This window comes from Ostrea edulis, chromosome 9 (genome assembly GCF_947568905.1).
Source record: "Ostrea edulis chromosome 9, xbOstEdul1.1, whole genome shotgun sequence".
Classification (NCBI taxonomy): domain Eukaryota; kingdom Metazoa; phylum Mollusca; class Bivalvia; order Ostreida; family Ostreidae; genus Ostrea; species Ostrea edulis.
The window spans coordinates 61,891,037-61,913,882 of record NC_079172.1 but is presented as its reverse complement, the minus strand read 5'-3'; the positions used below and the strand labels follow the sequence as shown (position 1 = coordinate 61,913,882).

General features: G+C 35.5%; 1 protein-coding gene across 1 annotated transcript; it reads right to left on the bottom strand.

Annotated features, from left to right (window-relative positions):
• Positions 1-1,944: 1,944 nt before the first annotated feature.
• On the bottom strand, positions 1,945-22,223 carry LOC125658655 (solute carrier family 23 member 2-like). Its single transcript, XM_056150810.1, has 11 exons — positions 22,050-22,223; positions 20,740-20,897; positions 17,230-17,318; positions 16,374-16,432; positions 14,977-15,158; positions 14,283-14,560; positions 12,261-12,514; positions 9,107-9,263; positions 4,369-4,485; positions 3,966-4,061; positions 1,945-2,886 (listed from the first exon to the last, which is right to left on the bottom strand). The coding sequence occupies exons 1-11, from the start codon at positions 22,221-22,223 to the stop codon at positions 2,639-2,641; spliced, it is 1,812 nt and encodes a 603-aa protein (XP_056006785.1). The 3' UTR covers positions 1,945-2,638.
• Positions 22,224-22,846: the final 623 nt, after the last annotated feature.

The window sequence follows — 22,846 nt, the reverse complement described above, 5'->3', positions numbered from 1 at the left end:
AAGTATAGGTTATTCTAAAGAGATGTACATTCTATCACCATCTTTGAACTCACAAACGTGTTGTTGTTTTATTTTTGGGGGGTTCTATTGGTTTGTTGTTGTTTTGGGGGTTTTTTGGGGGAGGGGGTCTGTAAAGATGGCCATTGAATAGTTGAATTGCGTAAAAGTGAAGGTACCGAACAGTGACCTATTTCCTTGATTACAAAATCAAGAGGATTACAAATACGGACACCTGGACACACCAGAGGTAGGGTGCACACTGTAATAGATGTTTCTCGATTATATAAAAAAAACTAGATATACCAAAACAGCTTAAACTCTGGATATACATCATGTGTGACATTCTTTGGGTGACTGGTAGTGTGTGACTGGTAGTGTGTGACTATCTTTGGGTGACTGGTAGGGTGTGACTATCTTTGTATGATAGGTAGTGTCTGACATTCTTTGTGTGATTTGTAGTGTGTGACTATCTTTGAGTGATTGGTAGTGTGTGACATTCTTTGTGTGACTGGTAGTGTGTGACTATCTTTGTGTGATTGGTAGTGTGTGACTATCTTTGTGTGACTGGTAGTGTGTGACTATCTTTGTGTGACTGGTAGTGTGTGACTATCTTTGTGTGATTGGTAGTGTGTGACTATCTTTGAGTGACTGGTAGTGTGTGACTATCTTTGTAAGACTGGTAGTGTATGACTATCTTTGTGTGATTGGTAGTGTGTGACTATCTTTGTGTGATTGATAGTGTGTGACTATCTTTGTGTGATTGGTAGTGCATGACTATCTTTGTGTGATTGGTAGTGTCTGACATTCTTTGAGTGATTGGTAGTGTCTGACATTCTTTGTGTGATTGGTAGTGTGTGACTATCTTTGTGTGATTGGTAGTGTGTGACTATCTTTGTGTGACTGGTAGTGTGTGACTATCTTTGTGTGACTGGTAATGTGTGACTATCTTTGTGTGATTGGTAGTGTCTGACATTCTTTGTGTGACTGGTAGTGTGTGACTATCTTTGTGTGACTGGTAGTGTGTGACTATCTTTGTGTGACTGGTAGTGTGTGACTATCTTTGTGTGATTGGTAGTGTGTGACTTTCTTTGTGTGATAAGTAGTGTGTGACTATCTTTGGGTGATTAGTAGTGTGTGACTATCTTTGTGTGATTGGTAGTGTGTGAGTTTTTTTGTGTGACTGGTAGTGTGTGACTTTCTTTGAGTGATTGGTAGTTTGTGACTTTCCTTGGTGTAAGAAAATGATAATTACGCAATTGTGGCACTCAAATGTAATTTTGATTAAATTTTCTATAAGATTGGTGTGTTAAATTGTTTACGAATCTGACACGTGCTTAGTGCCTCTCTTTTGCTTTTCCGAAATGGTGACCTCCGAGATCAATGCACATCGGAGATTACGAACAGGAATTATTGACAGGATGACAATGATTCATGAACCGAAAATTTCTGCTGATTTGACGGGTTTATTGTTTCAGAATCACTCTGATTTTATGAAGTTAAATATATGCAATCACAAATATATTAGATATTTGTTCTTTTATTTTTCAATTTATTTGCCGTCAGATACAGCATGTATTGCTTTAAATTAGTGCTAACTTTAAACTATAGGGAAGTTTTTCGAGAGCCAGTTTTCTTCTAACAGCCATATTCTGGGGCAGCTTTGTATATATGTAAAACTTATACGGCACAATTTTTGATGCACCAGATGCGCATTTCGACAAATAATGTCTCTTCAGTGATGATCAACCGAAATGTTTGAAATCCGAAATAATAAACTTGTAAGAGCTACATTCAATGCTTTCTACAGCAACATTAATTATTCGTATTTCAAGACAGATTTTCATAACGATGACACGTTTCACACCTTGAACTGGAAGATTCCTCTCTGATCAAATGGCAAGTTCACATAACAGTCAACTCTGCTCTCTGATTTAATTTCCACATACATTAGGTTATCATGTATACATTGCCATCAATAATACATTTTATATATAATGTGCTTAGTACATATTTTCTTGTGCTTATGATATTTAAATCATCTTTGCAAAAGGATTTTAAAACACTGTGTTTTCATTACAATTCCAACTTTTTGTGACAAGAATTTGAACATCATTCGTTTGAACCTTAGTGCCACGAAGGCATGTAAAACTTTTTAAAATATTGCAATATCAGAAGATAAGCTACGCATTGTTTGGAAATTTGATGATTTTTGGTTGACATTTGAGCGGACGCATCCAACTTTCTTTGCAAATTTTCGATCTAAGTAGAAGACTGCTTATATATAGTGAACGCGGTAAAATTGATATCTTGTATTGGAGCATCATTATTTGAGTGTAAAAACAAATGGAATTCCATTAGCGTACCATGTGTCAGTCATCATTGTAAAATTCCTAAAATGGACCCCAATGGAAATAAGCCTGTCGGCTTTTTTGGGTTATCCAAGATAAAGGGCAGTATTTATTTTTGTTTTTTAAGTGCGCCTAGTGCTGGGACAATTTTTAAAGTCCAATCTGTGACTGTAAATGCAAAATGTGATATTATTTATAGAATGTGTTATTTTATGTGATATTATGTCATATCCGTTGCTATTCTTTGTCTAACGTGCCTTTATCTGAATAAACATAATAATAAATAATAATCATACATTTTTTACGTCCTTTAGGTTAATTTCAGTACTATTCTCAGTGTTCATTTCATATTTATCAGTCCAACATGGTGATCTTGGAGAGGTGAAAGTTGGAGACAAGGGGAAGTACCTGCAGCATGCCAATCTATCCAGGCACTTTTTCAAAGGAGGGAAGGAATACACATCTAGTGTCTCGTTTTTCATCATTGACGGATCTTCTGTTTCAATCCAGCGCTTTATTCCTCTCTCATACTCCGTACCTATATGTTGGTAAAGCATGAAAAATTAAACTTTGGGCGTGGACTTTTCTCAAATAAATCGCATTTAATGTGAACGAGATCCACTTGCAAGCTGATTAATCAAGGTGTGAAGCTTTATCTTAAAATACATCTAAACAAGAGTCCCATGAATCATAACGCTTACACACGTCCCTTTGCTTATACAGTCATATCGACTTGTAAACGTGGAACAATGATCTAGATATTCAATTTCATTCCTTGTCTCAGGATGTATGCAAGGTGAAGATAACGAAGTGATCAATCTCATAACGCCTATAAGCAATACAAAATAGATAGTTGGGCAAACACGGACCCCAGGACACACCAGAGGTGGGATCAGGTGCCTAGGAGGAGTAAGCATCCCCTGTCGACCCGTCACACCTGCCGTGAGCCCTATATCCTGATCAGGTAAACGGAGTTACCCGCAGTCAAAATCAGTGTGCCAAGAACGGCTTAACAATCGGTATGAAACACGTCAGACAGCATTTGACCCAATGCGAGATTGTATTGACGAACTAGAACGTTATAACGACCATAGAATTTGCGAAATGCTGACTTCAATCGAGACTGTTGAAACCCCTGTACCATGTATCTCTGTTTAGCAGACAATATTTCGGAGCGGATCTTAGGAATTACTAGTTAAAGTCTACTCTGACCACAGGGACATGATTCTTACAAATCTGATTCTGCACTACGTTTACATTCTTGAATTACATTTTGCTAAAGACATATTGTTCATCATGAGGAGAATTGCGTTGTTTCCAGCGTAAATTCTGACTGCACTGTAATTAATGTAATTGTAGCCCCTCCTTTTGCCGGAGAAGGGGTCAAAACTGATTCCCTTTACAAACTTATAAATGCGTAGCAAAGTTTAGCATTGTTATTCTTCAGAAAAAAATAAAAATGTTTAAAAACTTTCCCTATGTAAACATTGAAATCTAATACGATAAAACTTGAAAATTATAGATATTACAAATTCAAATGCCATGCGTTGGAGTTCATACAGTAACCATGGAATTCAATTTTTACCAATGTCCAACACTGCATATATAAATACTCACCAGGAATAATATTATCTAAGAAGAATCCAATGAAACCTCCTGTAAAGGGAGCCGTACCGAACAGAACTTTGATCACCTGATCTACATCTTCAGAACCTACCAGCATGTAGAGAAGATACATGAGTATACAAATATTCACATAAATTATATATACATCATTATGTATTTCATCAATGAAATGCATTTTTCATTCTTAAAAATGTTGATATAAGTTCCAATGATCCCTGATGGAATCAACCATCCATTCCTTATAAATGAAGCTTAAACTGTCCCTATACAAATAATGTCTTGATAACTTTAAATTAATAGGCAATTTATTCTTCGAAATTATGAAATGATAATATATGAACTAATGAAGATCGACAATGTTGGTTTTGTAAACATTGAAGAGGACAATCGAAACCTGTTTTAACTTTATCCTCGTTTTCAACCAACCACTCGGGGATCATGATACCCATCAAGAAGGCTAACCCAAGGATTGTGATGTTTCTTGTGGAGAACATTTCACAAAACTGTAACACTGAAAGAGAAATCAGTTAACATAGACCCAAACAGAATGCAAATGCAAAGTTAGTGCAGCAAAGTGAAAACGGACTAATTAAATTCATGATTCCAAACTTTTAAACACGTGGGTTTCCATATTAATTATCAAAACACAACATGAGGTGTTGATAAAAAGTTAATCCTTTACATTAATTTAATCAGTTTAAGGTTTATATATACCGGTATATATATATATATATATATATATATATATATATATATATATATAAAAGCACTGAAAAGGCCACGACACTGTTGGTTATTTAAAACTCAAATTTTCGACGCAACCCGCGTCTTTATCAAGAGACATATATTACATAAACAAATAACACGCAAAAACGACAAGTATCGATAAACTACATTGGTGACAAGAGTGATACACTATTGTACTGAGTGATAAAAATGGTGGTGGTTTCGTTGTAAAGCGTGTTTACTGACTATGGTTTAGAGAGTTTGTACCATGGTCGGGTCGGGATGAAAATAAAATTATTCTTGAAAAATTACAGAAATCAGATAAATTTAGAGGGAAAACTTACAAAACAATGTGATTATGGAATAAAATGGTGGGAAGATAATGATATGGAGTGATTAAGTTCAAAACAATATTAGGTAGTCCGTACCATTGATGATTCGGATATGGTGAACAGCGAAAAATAATGATTGCCAGAAGAACACGATTAAACAACAAAGTCAATCAAAGGACACTGATCTAGCATTAAAATCAACAATCGAATAGGTGAATGGGAGAGAAGTCTAAGGAAAAAGATTCAGTATTATTTTTCACGATAATATATTTTTCAAGGTCAGACAAATTGAAGCCGCATTCTAGAATAGCTCTTTATGTTGCGATATCAGAATTTCTAGAATGCGGCTTCAATTTGTCTGACCTTGAAAAATATATTATCGTGAAAAATAATACTGAATCTTTTTCCTTAGACTTCTCTCCCATTCACCTATTCGATTGTTGATTTTAATGCTAGATCAGTGTCCTTTGATTGACTTTGTTTGTTGTTTAATCGTGTTCTTCTGGCAATCATTATTTTTCGCTGTTCACCATATCCGAATCATCAATGGTACGGACTACCTAATATTGTTTTGAACTTAATCACTCCATATCATTATCTTCCCACCATTTTATTCCATAATCACATTGTTTTGTAAGTTTTCCCTCTAAATTTATCTGATTTCTGTAATTTTTCAAGAATAATTTTATTTTCATCCCGACCCGACCATGGTACAAACTCTCTAAACCATAGTCAGTAAACACGCTTTACAATGAAACCACCACCATTTTTATCACTCAGTACAATAGTGTATCACTCTTGTCACCAATGTAGTTTATCGATACTTGTCGTTTTTGCGTGTTATTTGTTTATGTAATATATGTCTCTTGATAAAGACGCGGGTTGCGTCGAAAATTTGAGTTTTAAATAACCAACAGTGTCGTGGCCTTTTCAGTGCTTTTATAAATTTCTTTACTGGTCTTGTATCTTCTCAGATCCGACACTTTAAGAAAGTAGGGTGTTGTTGGGTTTTTGTGCTTTTATATATATATATATATATATATATATATATATATATATATATAAAAGCACTAAAGTTCCAACAACACCCGATACCTCAAAGTGTCGGATACACAACATGGATAAAAGGTCAAATACAAAAAATTATACAAAGCACTAAAATGACCAACAATACGAACGTGTTCGTGTCGTAGGTCATTTTAGTGCTTTGTATGTATATATATATATATATATATATATATATATATATAATTATATTAGCTTGAAAATACGGATGTATATTTAATTACTGGGATAAGATTTAGGAATTCAATTCAAAATCAAGGATTATCTCCCTCATGCATAGCTCTGATCCTTGGACGAATTTGGCTCCAGTTTTTGGCACTCTGGTTTTCCTGTTAGCTCTTACAAGTGTATTGTTATTTCGGATTTCCAAAATTTCGGCTTGAGCATCACTGAAGAGACATTATTTGTCGAAATGTGCATCTGGTACATCAAAATTGGTACCGTATAAGTTTTTTATATATAAATATATACATATTGTTGTGTATTTTACTATTTGCATTAAATTAAATCCTGTGATCTAAAATTGTTCCAGAGAGTTGATGTTTATTTCATTGACACCTGTGACCTATATTGTTTTACCTATTAGAAAGATGACTTAATGGTTGCATCATTGTTTTTCAGGATTGTACTAGAAAATTCATTCCTATTATATATACACTGAAATTCTTATGATAAAAAGAGCACTGTTGAGACACTTTCTATGCATTTGGATTATACTGGGAACTACGAGTTTGGAATTACTATTTTTATGTGTGTAGGTTATGTTCGGATTGTTGTTCAACTACCCTTAGTTATTATTTTGCTATCGTTACAATTTTCTATCAATCAGTAAATCTAAATAAATATTATCATTTGTTTAATTGCCTTTTGTTGGTAAATTCTGCTGCGCTCTATTAAGGGTTTATCCTGACCCATAACAGAATTGGGGGGCTATTCCGGGATAACAAACAATATATATCGCATTTTTAAAGTTTTCAATTTCGGTTTTTTCTGAATTATTGAATTTTATATACAGAATTTACTAACAAAAGGCAATTAAAAAATTAATATTTATTTACATTCATAAATTGTAGCAGCAGAATTTATAGAAAGTATCTAACCAGAGATTCTTTTCACCATAATAATTTCAGTGTGTATATATAATAGGAATAAAGTTTCTTTTCAAGGTCACAGGTGTCAATGAAATAAACATCAACTCTCTGGAACAATCTAGATCACAGATGTCAATTTAGTGCATATAGTAATAAACACACACACACATATATATATATATATATATATATATATATATATATATTCTAATATGAATTTTTTGACCATTTTTCATTTACTATATCAAGAGAGATGAAAGCAAGTCTAGAATTTTTTTTCAATGATACAAAATGCAGATTTGCTGAATTCAAGAATTTAAATTGAGTCATATTTTTTGTATATACCATAGAGCATTCTGGCTTAGAATTAATTGCAAATGTTTTAATTGGCACACAGCGGGGTTAAGGTGTCCCAAGTAAAATAACAAGTAATAACAACATATTCAAATTAAAGTAAAATTCTTCCAAGCCAAGCGTCGCATATTTTTACTAAAAATCGTTTGTCAATACAAAAACATCGTATCACATGTCCTCGCTTAAGTATTACGTTCTCATAAAAGTGACGTAAAGCTATTTTATAAGCTAGAATTTCAGTTGTTCATCACCTCAGCACATGTAAAAGATGCACTCAAATCATTTGTAATTTGGGTTTGTATGATAAATTTAAAAAGTGATCCAGACCGGTACAATATTCTCTCATATATTTTGTATTGCTTGTAGGAGTTATGAGATTGATCACTGTTCGTTATCTTCACCTTGCATTTAACCATCGAGTTTGTATCTCTGCTGGTGGACAGTCTGTCCCCGAGGATACTTGTCGCTCGATATATGTTCCTTCATATCTCAACTGATTCGATATGCAAGAGTTTGTTCTGGGTATAGTCAGTTTTTAAATCGAGGTAAGCTACTGACAAACAAGTTGATGGTACAGGGATTTCAACAGTCTCGATTGAAGTCAGCATTTCGCAAATTCTATGGTCGTTATAACGATCTAGTTCGTCAATACAACCTCGCATTGGGTCAAATGCTGTCTGACGTGTTTCATACCGATTGTTAAGCTGTTCTTGGCACACTGATTTGACTGCGGATAACTCCGTTTACCTGATCAGGATATGGGGCTCATGGCGGGTGTGACCGATCAACAGGGGATGCTTACTCCTCCTAGGCACCTGATCCCACCTCTGGTGTGTCCAGGGGTCCGTGTTTGCCCAACTATCTATTTTGTATTGCTTGTAGGAGTTATGAGATTGATCACTGTTCGTTATCTTCACCTTGCATATAGCAGTTTCCATAATCTCGACTCAAAGGTTGGGCATTTCCCAAATTCACTACCAAATTTTAACTAAACGAGGCTAAAAGTCCTGCCTTCCAAAATCGAAAATCTGCAACTAGTTACCTTTAGGAATATGTTTTGATTGGAATAAAATATCTTCACCTTTGCCCAGTCAATTTGTACACACGATTGGCTTTCTTTGTTCTAAATGATTATGCACATCAGGGCCGATTTCAAGGTCACAATGTAATATTAAGATTACTGTTGTGCACCCTATATATAAAAACATAGAATATATATTATCAAAACACTGAACAAATATCATCTGAGAAACATATTTACACATGTACAGCTTGAACACTGGATAACGGTAGTAATGGAGAGAAAATATTATGACATTTTCCCCGCAATATACAACTACAGATCTGTACGTCGTGATGTACTTTTATATTGTGACGTCATATAGTGTGAAGTGCACTGAGGAACATTTTGTGATTTTTTTTTTCAACTTTACTCGGGACACCTTAATCCCACTGCGCAACAGGTAAGATAGGTGAAACTGAATCTCCTGATAAATACTTCCTAAAATTCAAGATGTTTGAAAAAGGGCAGGATTTAACACATAAACGTCTCCGTACTACCTACCAGATATTCCAACGGAAACTACCATAGCCAGTCCCAGAAGGAGAGTTCCCCCGACGATTGGATCGGGAATCATTGCCAGGGCTGCGCCGACTTTTCCAACTACTCCACACAATACAAGGATTGCTCCAGCCGTAACAAACACCATTCTACTGGCAATCTAACGAAATTGAAACCGAGAACTCTGTAAACATTTATAAAGCATTTTACCAACAAAGCTTATTTGTAACATACGGCAAGGGATCATTAAAGATCTTAGACTGATATCAAAATATGCGTAAGGTCTATGAAAGGTGAAGATAATGAACAGTGATCAATCTCATAAGCCCATAAGCAATACAAAATAAAGGTTTGGGCAAACACGATCCCTTGGACATACCAAAGGTGGGATCAGGTGCCTAGGAGGAGTAAGTATCCCCTGTTGACTGATCACAGCCGCCGTGAGCCCTATATCTTGATCAGGTAACCGGAGTTATCCGTAGTCAAAACCAGTGTGCCAAAAACGGTCTAACAATCGGTATGAAACACGTCTGACAGTATTTAACGCAATGATAGGTTGTATTGGCAAACTAGATCATTATAACGACCATAGAATTTGCGAAATGCTGATTTTAAACGAGACTGTTGAAACCCCTGTACCATAAACTTTTTTGTCAGTAGCCTGCCTCGATTTAAAAACTGGCCATACACAGAACAAGCTCTTGCGTATCGAATCAGTAGAGAGATATAAACACCATATACAGGTGATAATGGAATAGTGCTACATAAATATGGGAAGTTAACGATGGAGAAGCTGAAATCACCCTGTTTGTCATAAAGTTGAGTTGTTAGTTTGCCATTAGTATCTACTTTCGATAAAATATCTAAGTATGAAGCAGAAATGCACAACTCTGAGGTGTCTTTTATCATGAGTTCACAGGGATATATCTAATCGATATATGAATGAAAGATATTGTTAATAAATAAAACTCGTCGATATATCTAAATGTCGAATTGACGGTCACAGCAAGAGAATTTTTCTTCTCAGTCTCACATACAAGTTTTTAATAAATTCTGCTTCATAGGAATATAACAACAGGTCAGCTAATAAAGGAGCACAATTCGTGCCCATAGGAATTCCAACAGATTGTTCGATGACATGATCACTAAAGACCACAAAGAGATATTGTCAATGAGGAACTCCAGCATATTTTTTTATTTCAACTTCAGAGTAATTGTGCATGGAATCAGAGTGGTGTTTAACTATTTCTATAATACCGGTAGAAAATAACAGTCCAAATTACTTTGCAATATATTTTCAGAGGGAAAGTACAAAGAGACGTCATACTGTGGTATCTTAGATACAGCAAATTTATGTACAGTGCAGATAAGCGAGTCGGTGTACGTGATTGGTCATCATTTGTTGAAGGCACCGCTAACGTTCCAGAAGAAAATATATCAATCCGACAGCGACGAGAGTATTGTCGAGGAATAACTTACTATTCAATTACTGGACATATTGTGTTATTTTATTTTTACACATATTGAAATAATTTCTTCTTACCCTTCTGTACAATATAGACGTATTTAAGCATTTGAACAGCATTTCGCAAATTCTATGGTCGTTATAACGATCTAGTTCGTCAATACGACCTCGCATTGGGTCAAATGCTGTCTGACGTGTTTCATACCGATTGTTAAGCCGTTCTTGGCACACTGATTTTGACTGCGGATAACTCCGTTTACCTGATCAGGATATGGGGCTCACGGCGGGTGTGACCGGTCAACAGGGGATGCTTACTCCTCCTAGGCACCTGATCCCATCTCTGGTGTGTCCAGGGGTCCGTGTTTGCCCAACTATCTATTTTGTATTGCTTGTAGGAGTTATGAGATTGATCACTGTTCGTTATCTTCACCTTACATGTATATTAGAAATACGAGGGTTGTCCAAAACTTCTGAGGACTGGACTCATAACTTTTAAAGTATCAATTCAATTTTATAAAAATTGTTATATATTACCAATTATACCATTGTTGACGAATATCCAAAATTTCAACTTTGTACTTTATTTAGCTTTTTGAGAAAATTAATTATTTTACAATACGGTTGTGCTCGGCGGTGCAACCTGCGACGTCAAAATTTTCTCGCGGTGTTCGCGCGTCTGAGAAAATCCTTCGAACATGAAATCCTTTTTTGATTTTCTTCATTTTTAAAAGCCGAGCTACCCAACATGCACATACCCTATGCATTCATGAATTATCCGATAGAATGCGGTGAACAGACGATATATTGATTCCCAAAATTTCCTTGATCTCTTGTGCAATCAGACGTCTGCCTTCCCGAACAGCATCGCCATTTCGTTTGAAATTTGCACCTCCTAACTATCGCACGATACATGTATATCATAATTCATGTAAATATTCCGTCATAATAATAAAATCTTCCAGGTATATAAATGAATATATAAACAAACTTCCTCTATAAAAATATACTATCAGAAATAAAATGAACAATGATTTAAGTTTTTTTCTGTGATTGTAATTCCGTTTCAATTATTTTAAATGGCTATTTTTTACACTGGTCGCTTTATGGTTCCCTATAATGAAAAACCTGAATTTTCCTTATTCATTGTCAATTAATATTGAAACTTTTTAAATCTTTTAATTGAAAACGGTTTGCTCCTCATGTTGTAAATTAAAAAACGCCGCTTGTCCACGGATTTTGGGACAACCCTCGTACATGTTAATGCCATTATATCTTGTCTACCGACGCTGCGTTATACAAAGGCAACTTTCCAAATAACCCTTTCCTTCAAAGGAAGCAATACCATGCTATATTTTATTTTTTCATGGAGTACATTGTCATATAATTAGATTTTGACAATTTTATTAAATTCAAATAATGGGCCGATTTTGGCCTTTCGTGGCTCTAGCTCTTTTAATTTTCAGTTTCACAAAAACTAAGCATCTTACAGATGCTTGAAATTTTCATCAATATCCAATTCTGTGCCAGTATGCTACAATTCTTATAGACTTGCTAAGGACGTAAAAATGATTGCTTCTATTTTCTGATATCTTTCTAATAGTACATTGTTATGAATTTTAATATATATTTTGCTAGTGTTTCCAAGAATACAATGACGTATAGAAATAAAGAAAAAGTATTTACGATACATACTTTTGTAATTCCAATTATCCCGATATTGTTACTGTATGACGTGGTCGCATGCCCTGGTCCCATCAAACCGGATATGATGCTCGATAAACCCTCTATAGCAATACCTCTGTTGATTGCGTGCGCAGGCGGATTAGGTACCTCGGACAACCGCGCAGCTACGAAATAATCTCCAACAGATTCAAAAATGGAAGAAAAGGTTGCAGCCATCATACCCATATACCCAGCAACGCTGTATGTTGGTATTCCAAAGGGCACTAAATGAAAGAGACTTTCCAGATAAAACATTCATAAATTCCTCGCCGCATCAAATTTTACAAACGATTAAGTGTTTCTCTTTTTCATCAATAAACGTATACTGTATCAATACATTTTATTTCTCGATGAAATCACTGACCAATCGGCTTCACATAAAAACCTCAGTACAAAAAAGACATTGACGACACCTGCTACAAATAAACTTTTTTCAAAAAGGATAAAAAGGAAAACAAAATTCATGTTTTGATAAGAAAATTATTGAATGTAATTACAACTATTTCTCATTTAGTCCAAAACAGAAAAACAACCCCTATACCTTCAATTTACGTTCTCAAGAAATCGGTATGTTTCGTGTATCTCTGATTGATTGACATGAAAACCTGCTATGGTGTAAATCTTTCTTCACTGGATTCTTTGCACTCACTGACCTTTAATTACACCACATCAATGTTCCTTGTATTACGGGGCATATCAAAATAGTGGAAGTGTGGGGAACTTTTGCCGCCTTCTTTGTTTTTATACGAACAACACGAACATTAACTTCTCTTAGTTATAAATGTAGTTTAAAGGGAAATAGACACGATTTGAGCTGAACATTTTCAAATTTATTTTTCCTTTTTTAACTTTTATAATGCTTGACAAAGGCATTTCTAATGGTCAGGAAAAAATTGAATGTCAATTGTTGAGTTACAAGAGGGATACAGAGCTCGTAATTATTTGTTCTGTAAACAAGGCTCGTGTCATGTTTTTGTTTACACGTACATATGGTAAATATATAAGTAATATATCTGTTTAAAGCAGTTTTTTTTAATTTACAAGTTACTTCGGAACACATTTAAACAGTTTTAGTGCTTTTCACATCTCCATTTGTTTTAAACATGATATTTCTTTATTAGGCAATCTATCTGTAAACAAAAACATGACACGAACCTTGTTTACATAAAAGTACCACAGACTTGCCAGTGCTGTATCTCACTTGTAACTTAACAACTGACATTCAATTTTGCGTCCCGTGGGGATCCGGGTTAGAATAAGTCCGCAGTACCCCTTGCTTGTTGTAAAAGGCGACTAAATGGGACAGTCCTTCGGATGAGACCGAAAAAACAGATGTCCCGTTTCACAGCAGGTATGCCACGATAAAGATCCCTCCCTGCTCGAAGGCCCTAAGCGCCGAGCATAGGCCTAAATTTTGCATCCCTTCAACGGCAATGGTCACCATTGCCGTTGAAGGGATGCAAAATTGTCTATGTCTCCATATGAGTGAAAAATTCTCGAGAGGGACGTTAAGCGATATTCAATCAATCATTTTCTGCTGACCATAAGAAATACCTTTGTTAAGTATTGCAAACATTAGAAATGGAAAAATAAAATTTGAAATTTGAAAGTATTTATGTCCCTTTAAATTTATGGTATAGCTATGAGAGCATTCGCTTCGTAAACGGTATGTCATGAGTTCGAGCCCCGTTTGTACCCTGGCTGCGTCAAACCTAAGACGTAAACAAAAGTAGTGATTGCTCCTTCGCCAAACGTCCGACATTTAAAAGTGACAATCACGGGGTTTTTTGGATATGAAAATGGGGGTCCCATGTCGCGGCCTGCGCTGGTAAAGAACCCTCACAGTAAGCGCTAAGCATAGCTCTAAATTGGTGGTACTTCAGAATTTGTGACATCTCAATATAAATAAAAAATTCTCGACGGAACGTAAAACAAACAACCAACCAACAATAAGTATGAGTGATTAAAACATATCAAGATGGCGATGCTTACGAGGAAGCGGAAACATAAACCAAGGAGCTTCATATAAAATGCTGACTTTAGAATCCGTTCTGGCACTGAATGCAGGCTCTGTGCTGTTACTAGGAAATACACCAGTCTCAGTCAAAATAAAGGAAAACGACCAAACGATGGCGATAGTCAGAACCACTGGAAAGAGCTGGAAGATTGGAAGTTTGGTCATGTGACATTTCTTCTTGATGGAAAAGGCCGGAACCGGAACTTGGACTTTGTTTATCACGTTTGAAAACAGGAGTAACAACGCAAGGGTTCTGGAAATGAATAATTAAATACAGCTATTTAAATTTAGTACAGAAGTAATATGCACATAGTGTCCCTCTACACTGAAAGCAGTTGAAAGCAACATTTTAAAAGATAAAGATCCGGAGCGATTCTTCTCATTTTCTTAGTTTCCAAATTAAAATCATATATAACAAGTCATATCACTGTTTGTTATATTCACCATTTCATCAAAATACTCACTGATAGATTTTGTTACCTCTCGTCAGTCATGACTGCCTCAAAAATAAATTAATTAAAGTACTTATAAAATGTGTCTAATCAATTGATCCCATTTACATAACCTTTGCTCAGGCAAAAATATTGACGATGAAAATACATGTACTTCTAAATTCCCATGAACGTCTTTTGTGATACGCTGATAAAGGTAGAACAATTCATAACTTACAGTAACGATATCCCCCACTGTTTGTCGCAGAAGTCGGATACCACTTTAGACAGGGACAGTCCAATAAGTGAGATGACGGGAGCAATTGTTAGAGGTCCCACGAACCTCAGAATAACGCCAATCAAACCCAAGCTACCAAGCAGTACCTGGGTCACTGAGGCTAGAATTAGGTTACCCTGTACCTTAAATATAGAGAAAACAGGTGATCTGTATTCTAAAACAAATTTACCACAGTCGTAAAGGATTCTGCGTCACATATAATTACTTGATTAAAATTATACTGTTTTGTCTGCTTCGAAACCAAATCCGGAGAAAGAGAAGAATTAACATTCTGAATTGTTTGATTGTATATATACCATAAGTGGATTCCAGATACCACGAATTCAAACCAAGAGATGATGCGGTGTGGTTGATGATAGTTGAAAAATGAGGAAGGATGGGTCGTAAATGAATGATAAAGGGGATCTTTATCAGATTTTGAGAATCTATGTAAGGCTGAATCTTATTTTGTTACAGTTGAAACAGAAGACTCGGACGATTCGATTTTTAAATTTGATTTCTTCGAGAATGATATGTATCTTAACCATAGACATCAAATGTTCTGAATCATAGATGATTACTCGGAGAAATGTGTGCCGTGTTTGAAATCGAATCAGGATTTAGTTTGATTGTACACATACTTTACACGGTGTCTATAAATCATGGATTTTACCAAAACCATGATGGTTGAAAATATTTTTTCGTAACTAAATGTTGAAGGAAATCTTTCGACCGTAACCCTGAATATGATTTTGTTGCAATATACCTCGAGAAGACTCGAACGATTTGGTTTCTTCGGGAGAAAAACCTAAAAATATTTAAATTGTTCAAATACGGATCCAGTTTGTCAACGAAAACCTGTGATACAGATGTACCTGTAATATGAATACCGTTAGTGATCACTGGGAATTTTTGTACCAGATCCTGGCTAGGACACCAATCAATCTGAATGAATCTGTTCATTTCAAGCGAAATTGTACATCACCGAATCACTAATATATTGTTGAACAGTTTTACTAAAAGGATCAAACAAATCCAATGTTTGTGTGACTCGCGTCCCTGCTGTCTCCTCTCTGTGTGAGATACCACAATATCAAACGAGGGACTTCAAAAGTTTGATACTTTTTTGAAAAGTCATAAATCAACATTAAATATGAAAGTAGAGTTTTATGTACAGTGAAAGGCAATAATAATCACAGTAACCCTGTCATGTGTATATAAACTGTGATCATTTGGTTGAACATATGGCCGGGTGTAAAATTAATAGCCAATAATTATCTTATAGACTCCAGTTTAACCAGTCAAAATGCCAACATGTGTTTGTGCATTTTACACACTGTAGTCTGTTTAACCCTTACCTCTCGGATTCTTACTTCCCAGCTGATGTCGGTATTGTTAGTGCCAGACAACACGTCACCTGGGACACAAAAAGAATGTATATTAGGTAATTCTGAATAGGGCACTGGTGTTCCTCTATATGTGTTTAAGAAATAGAAGGAACACTGCAACGAAGTCAATGGACCGTTTTGTCCTACATTTAGATTTTAGTGTGTTTAGTTTACCACCAACAGTGTCATTAGAAAAAAAAATAGAATGCCGGAAAACCAAAAAAAAAACTTTAACATACTATTCAAAGTTTTACATGGTTTCTGACGGGTATTACATAGCTTAACGCTTTGTAATTTTCACACGATTCAATAATATTTTGTTGCGCTATAAAGAAGTTGAGAGTATACCTCAATTGTGCACGTGCTAATTCGTAAGAACATCATTCTTATATATGCCGAAATAGACAATCATTTCTTATGGTTTACATTTAACCAATATTTCTGTAACGATGAAATGGAATACAGATGATATTTGATTAATGATACTGCAATTAATGATAACAACGAAATAATTATATCTGATAATATTTGATGAAAATAATGACAATGCTATTTGAAAATGATGATGTTACCTACTGCAGTATAGATATATTGAACATACTTTGATACATATTGGTAAGAGGTGGATATAGGTGAGATTTGTGAGTGCTCAAAGACACACGTTCAATAACCCTTTATCATATAATGCGTCTACAAGAATCTAGTTAAAAACAATTCGATCAGTGTGTTGCATGCTGTAGGTCTTGGGCTATTTCCATCATTTTCAATTGACTAAGAGTGTTATCGCAATAGAATATTACGAGGCAAAACACAATTATTCACATACTGCTTGCTGGACATCTGAATTGTTCTAGTGACATCATCACCATTATGGGCGCTACAAACGAGTGGGAGCCGCCCTGTATAATGGGTAATCTACAATATAAAACCCCAACGTCAGAAAGAGGCCGAGACATCCGAGAGTGACGATGATAATGGTGTGTTTCATTACACTAAAATCCGGTTTTAAATTCCCAAATACATGTACATGAATCCCGGCATTGTTATTAAAGCCCTAAAATCACCTTTATTGCATTTTTAGTCCGAGGCAATTTTGGCCAAACTGATTTCCGCAATATTGATAAACAATACATAGCAATCATTTGGGATTTGTTTGTTTAAATTCTGTTTGAATGTGATTTGTTTGTAGAGAAAATCTTTTTTTTTCATTTTTGAGAATTAAGTTTAAAAACGATATCTTAAAAAGTTCCCAATATATATGCAATTCTCTGTTTTGTATTGCTTATAGGAGTTATGAGATTGATTGATCAATGTTCGTTATTTTCACCTTTCATGTTACACATTCACGATAAAACATGTTCAGTAATCTTAGATCCATGGATCCAAACCACTAGGGATGACTTGTGTATTCCAGAAACCGTGTGTAATTAAATATACCAGATTTCAATATCCGGATTTGCATTCGATGTCATATTTGCGAAATAGAATTGGATTTCCCCTTCACATAAACAGGTGCTAGTATGTAGTAGCGCCGAAACTGGGGAAGAAGATTTTTAAAAGACTTTTAAGGCTTTAGATTCATAAAAGAAGTTAAACAGGTTGGGAACACTTCCCCTATAGCGAGATCTCGCTAAAACGCGATTATCCCTCTTTAGCGAGAAAGTAAACATTACCATAAACAGGTGTTTTGGTGTCTTCATTGAAAATAATGGCAAATTTAATGCAATGCTGGATAAGTGCGACACACATTCAGCATGATGTGATTTGTCTCTATAAAATTAATCAAACAGAAACACTCACAATGTTCACTGGATTTCTGTCTCCTTCCCATATACACAGCAACATTGATATGAAATTTCTTGACTGTGTTATAAAGTTTCTTCTTTTCATGTGAAACACGAAGAGATGTACTTCATGTGTGTTTTTCTCTATTGTATGGGATATATTTACTCTCGCTAGAGAGGTATAATCGCGTTTTTGCGACAATATCTCGCTTTAGGGGATGTGTTCCCTACCTATTAAACTAAAACGTCACAGTGAGGAAACATTGTCCCGAATAAAACCAAACAAAACCAAAGGGAAAACAGGAAGGGAAACTGGACCAGTTTGTTAAATAAAAGAACAACAACAAAAGAAAAGCAGATGGAACTTGGTCTGGGGAGACTCGCACTAATCGCACGATAGCCACAACATTGAATGATATGGAATACTCACAACTTGTAAGTACGAATGTAGGAAAAGATTAACAACCTAAAGAAGAAATACCTAAATTTGAAGCCCTTCATCGGTCTTCGTGACGTCTCCATATGAGTGAAAAATTCTCGAGAGAGGAAATTGGACAAAAATTCTGATCGACGAACTACGTTCTTATCTGATTTTGGAATAGCGTACATCAGAGGTACTATATAGTGATGTTTCACAAACAGTTGAAAAGCTAGAATCAAAAGTAAAAACGTGAGTATAATGAACAGTGATCAATCTCATGCGGGGCGAACGCTCTAACCTCTAGGCCACCGCGGCGGTAACATACATGTATAAGGAATGCAAAATGAAGAGTGAAGATAATGAACAGTGGTCAATCTCATAACTCCCATAAGGAATACAAAATAGAGAGTTGGACAAACACGGACCCCTAGATATACCAGAGGGGGGTCAGGTACCTATCATTTTCTCTTACAAATCTGAAAGATAAAACACCTGCACGTGGGACAGGTAGTTTTATGGCCTTTTTTTCATTTTTTCTGCCTAGACTTGGGTATATTTTTTTTAAAGATCTTATCAATGTAGCTTCGAGGAAAGGATTGCTGTCAAATAATAAGATAAATGTAACTGAGACTCTAGAGGTGGGATGAGGTGCCTAGAAGGAGTAAGCATCCCCCTGATGACCAGCCACATCCGCTGTGAGACCTATATCTTGATAAGAGTAATCCGTAGTCAAAATCAGAATATAAAGAACGACCTAACAATAGGTATGAAACAAATCAGATAGCATTCTGACTAACGATAAGTTGTATTTGTACATAAGATCGTTATAACGACCATAGGATTTGCGCAATGCTGACTTAAACAAGACTATTGAACCCCCCCCCCCCCCAACGTAAACTTATTTTTCAGTAGTGTATCTCCACTTAAAATTGATCATACGCAGAATATACTCTTGTGTATCTAATCAATAATTATTATGAAACATCAACACTATATAATGATTTAATTTGCAAATACAAGCTATCGCTGGGTCAGATATTGTCTAACGTGTTTCATACCTATTGTTAGGTTGTTCGTTACACATTGATTTGACTATGGGTTACGTTCTTTCCATTCTGATATTGACCCCGGATTACAATGTTTATCTAATCACATAGAACCCACAGTGTCTGTAACCTGTCGATATGGAATGTTTACTCCTCCTAGGCACCTGAAGTCATGAGTTCTAGTCCCGCTCGTTCCACTGTCGCGTCAAACCTTAGACTTAAGAATAGGTAGTGATTGCTCTATCGCCTAACGCTCGACATTTAGAAGCGAACATCACGGGTCTTTCGAATATGACCTTAAAAGGGAGATCCCATGTCGCAGCAGGTGTTGGCACGTTAAGAATCCTCATTGCTACGGCCCTTGGCGGCAAGCATAGATCTAAATTTGTGGTACTTCACCTACAGCTGCTGACGTCTCAATATGAGTGAAAAATTCTCGACGGGACGAAAAACAAATAACTAACCTAGGCACCTGATCACACCTTTGGTATATCCAGGAGTCCGTGTTTGCCCTGCTCTTAATTTGTATTCTTTATATAATTTATGAGATTAATCACAGTTCGTTGACTCGGTTTCATGATTTCGATGTTTAAAAATTTGAACCTTTCCAATTTTGAGATATTGTTAAACTAAATAAAACTACTTTTTTCATAATTCAGACTCTATATCATACAAAATGACATATTATTTTAATTGCTCTAGATCAGTATGGATGTCAATAAAGTAAGGCCGATTTTACCCTATCGATTTATATTATGTGTACAGACAATGCTTAAATTGATTTGAAATGGTTTTAACATTAAAGGAATCGTTATCAAAGAAAAAAGGTACAAATTATTTCTATATAAAGAATACACCGTCATACTGGCACTTATGTCTAAACCCTAATTGTGAAAAAAGTATTGGTTCCTTGGCATGAAATGAACAGTGTATACTCCTCAAAGTTAACTTAAAATTGTCACAGTACTGTACGTCGTATTACCTGCTGTGGAAACTTGAACCCAATCGCAATATATGATCCGTGGGGATCCGGCTTAGAAAAGCAAACACAGTATCTTCCTACATGTATAAGTGGAATAATGTACCTGACACCTATAAGGCATTGTAGAATGGTGGCGATCCCGCACATGAACATGGTTATACTTAGCAGCTGCGATCGCACTTGGTTCTCATTTTCTGGACAGAACAAAGAGGCTAGAATGAAGGGCAAAGAAATGGTACCTCCCACTAGCATCAAAGCTTGCTGAAAAAATTATAAAACAGCAAAGCTGATCGCAAAGCAAAGAATATGTCTTCAGTTCAATGTTTGTCAACAACAAAATTGAAATAAAAACAAAACTAAAGTAAAACTATATACCGCGCTTCCAATAACATAGCAGTAGTAGAATTAGATAATTATCATAACACACGACATTGATTATTGGAGGTGGAAATAGACAAGATAGGAGTACAACGTGTGACATTAATTTTGGGATGTGGAACAAGACAACAGAAAAATACAACACAACAGAGAATAAACATTTGAAATATACAATATCACACATGAAACTTAAGCAGACAGAGGAACATATGACTTTAGCGAAAATGTAAAATTAACATGCAAAACAAAATAATTTTTAAAAAAAACAACAACAAGCAATCTGTGATTTGAAATATAATATTCAATCTTCATTCGGTATTGCCAGCTTCGTGTCATTTCTGGTATTTCGACATTGAGATTGTTTGGCGTCGTTTTTAAACTATATTATTATTGTTTGTTTTCATTCTAAAACATCGAACGTATCAGAGAACATACATATTACGAGAACAGCATTCACTTTTTGTCATTGACCTACTTTTGAGAGATACATATCACGCGGTGTCAATCTAGCTCCTGATCTCCTATACGCTCTAGGATTTCGGAATAGAAAGTGGTTCAAACATGTTTTATGTCATTATCTTACATTTTTCGTTTAAGAAATAACATTGATGAGAAAGAATTTCTTTGAAAATTTAAAGTGAAGTTTAGGGGACCGAATCAGGTCCATATCGCGCAGTCCTTTCTTGATTAAATACCATGACCCATTTCAAATTAACACGATGACTTTGACCCAGAGTTTACTCAAAATATAGGCAATGTTATTTCTCATTGAAGCGAACATTGAAATGTAGAAATTAAACGTCAATGAATACGCCGGAGACCCATAACGTAATTCTCTTTCTTAGGGGGACGTACCAATTCTATTTTATTTTCATTATCATTTATATTATAAAATTTATTATCATCAACATTATTATCATTGACATTACTTTCATCGTTCGGTCTTCAGTTCACCTAAGTATTTCATGCATGACTGCACCATATCACTACCTGTAATTCGGAATTCATAACGTTTGTAATATGCACTTCACATACCTGAAATCCAAACAGAATGGTGAGGTGAATCGGGGGTACACTGTCCACGGAGTACATGATCGTCCCCCTCGTGTCTTCGCGAGCCACGCCCATTCCTTGTCCTCCCCCGTCTTCCCCCGCTCTCTGGATCCCTACCCCTTTCCCCGAATTCACTGCTGCCTCGGAGTCCGACATCGTGGCTAACTGAGATTGCCGACGTATTTTGTCATTCACAAGACCCACCGATTTATAATTGAGTATATTCCGACGCAAAATCGTTGACTTTCATTAAAGTATTAGAAAAATGAAGCAAGCGAATCGAATAGGTTTTTGCATTTTTAGTAAAAAAAAAATTGAAATTCTGGTAGAAAGTGCATTTTGCATTATAGCTATCTCGAAAACCTCATTACTAAATTCAGGCTTGGAACAAATGTGCGTTTGAAAATGTATTTTCATTTCATGTTTATTGGGCTTTTAGAATGATTTTATCGCACGTCAAGAAAAAAATTGAAGTGTTGATGGACATTGGCCTAGGGATATTTTTGAGACCGTAGCCGTGAAATTTTATTTTATCACTGCATGGATGGAAGGCTTCGAATACAAGTATCATATCTAATACTATCCTTTTAAATCAATTCAGCAATTTTCTCCGTAATTCGCTAGATTAACACAGAACTGTACTTTTTTGTCATTACAGTCAAGACAAATTGTTTTCCTGCGAATTATGACTTACACATGTACCGTTACTATGTTACCAACGTTGTTTATTTTGCTTCTGAGGGTAGTGTGAGACGCTATTAAAGCTTTACTTACGTTTT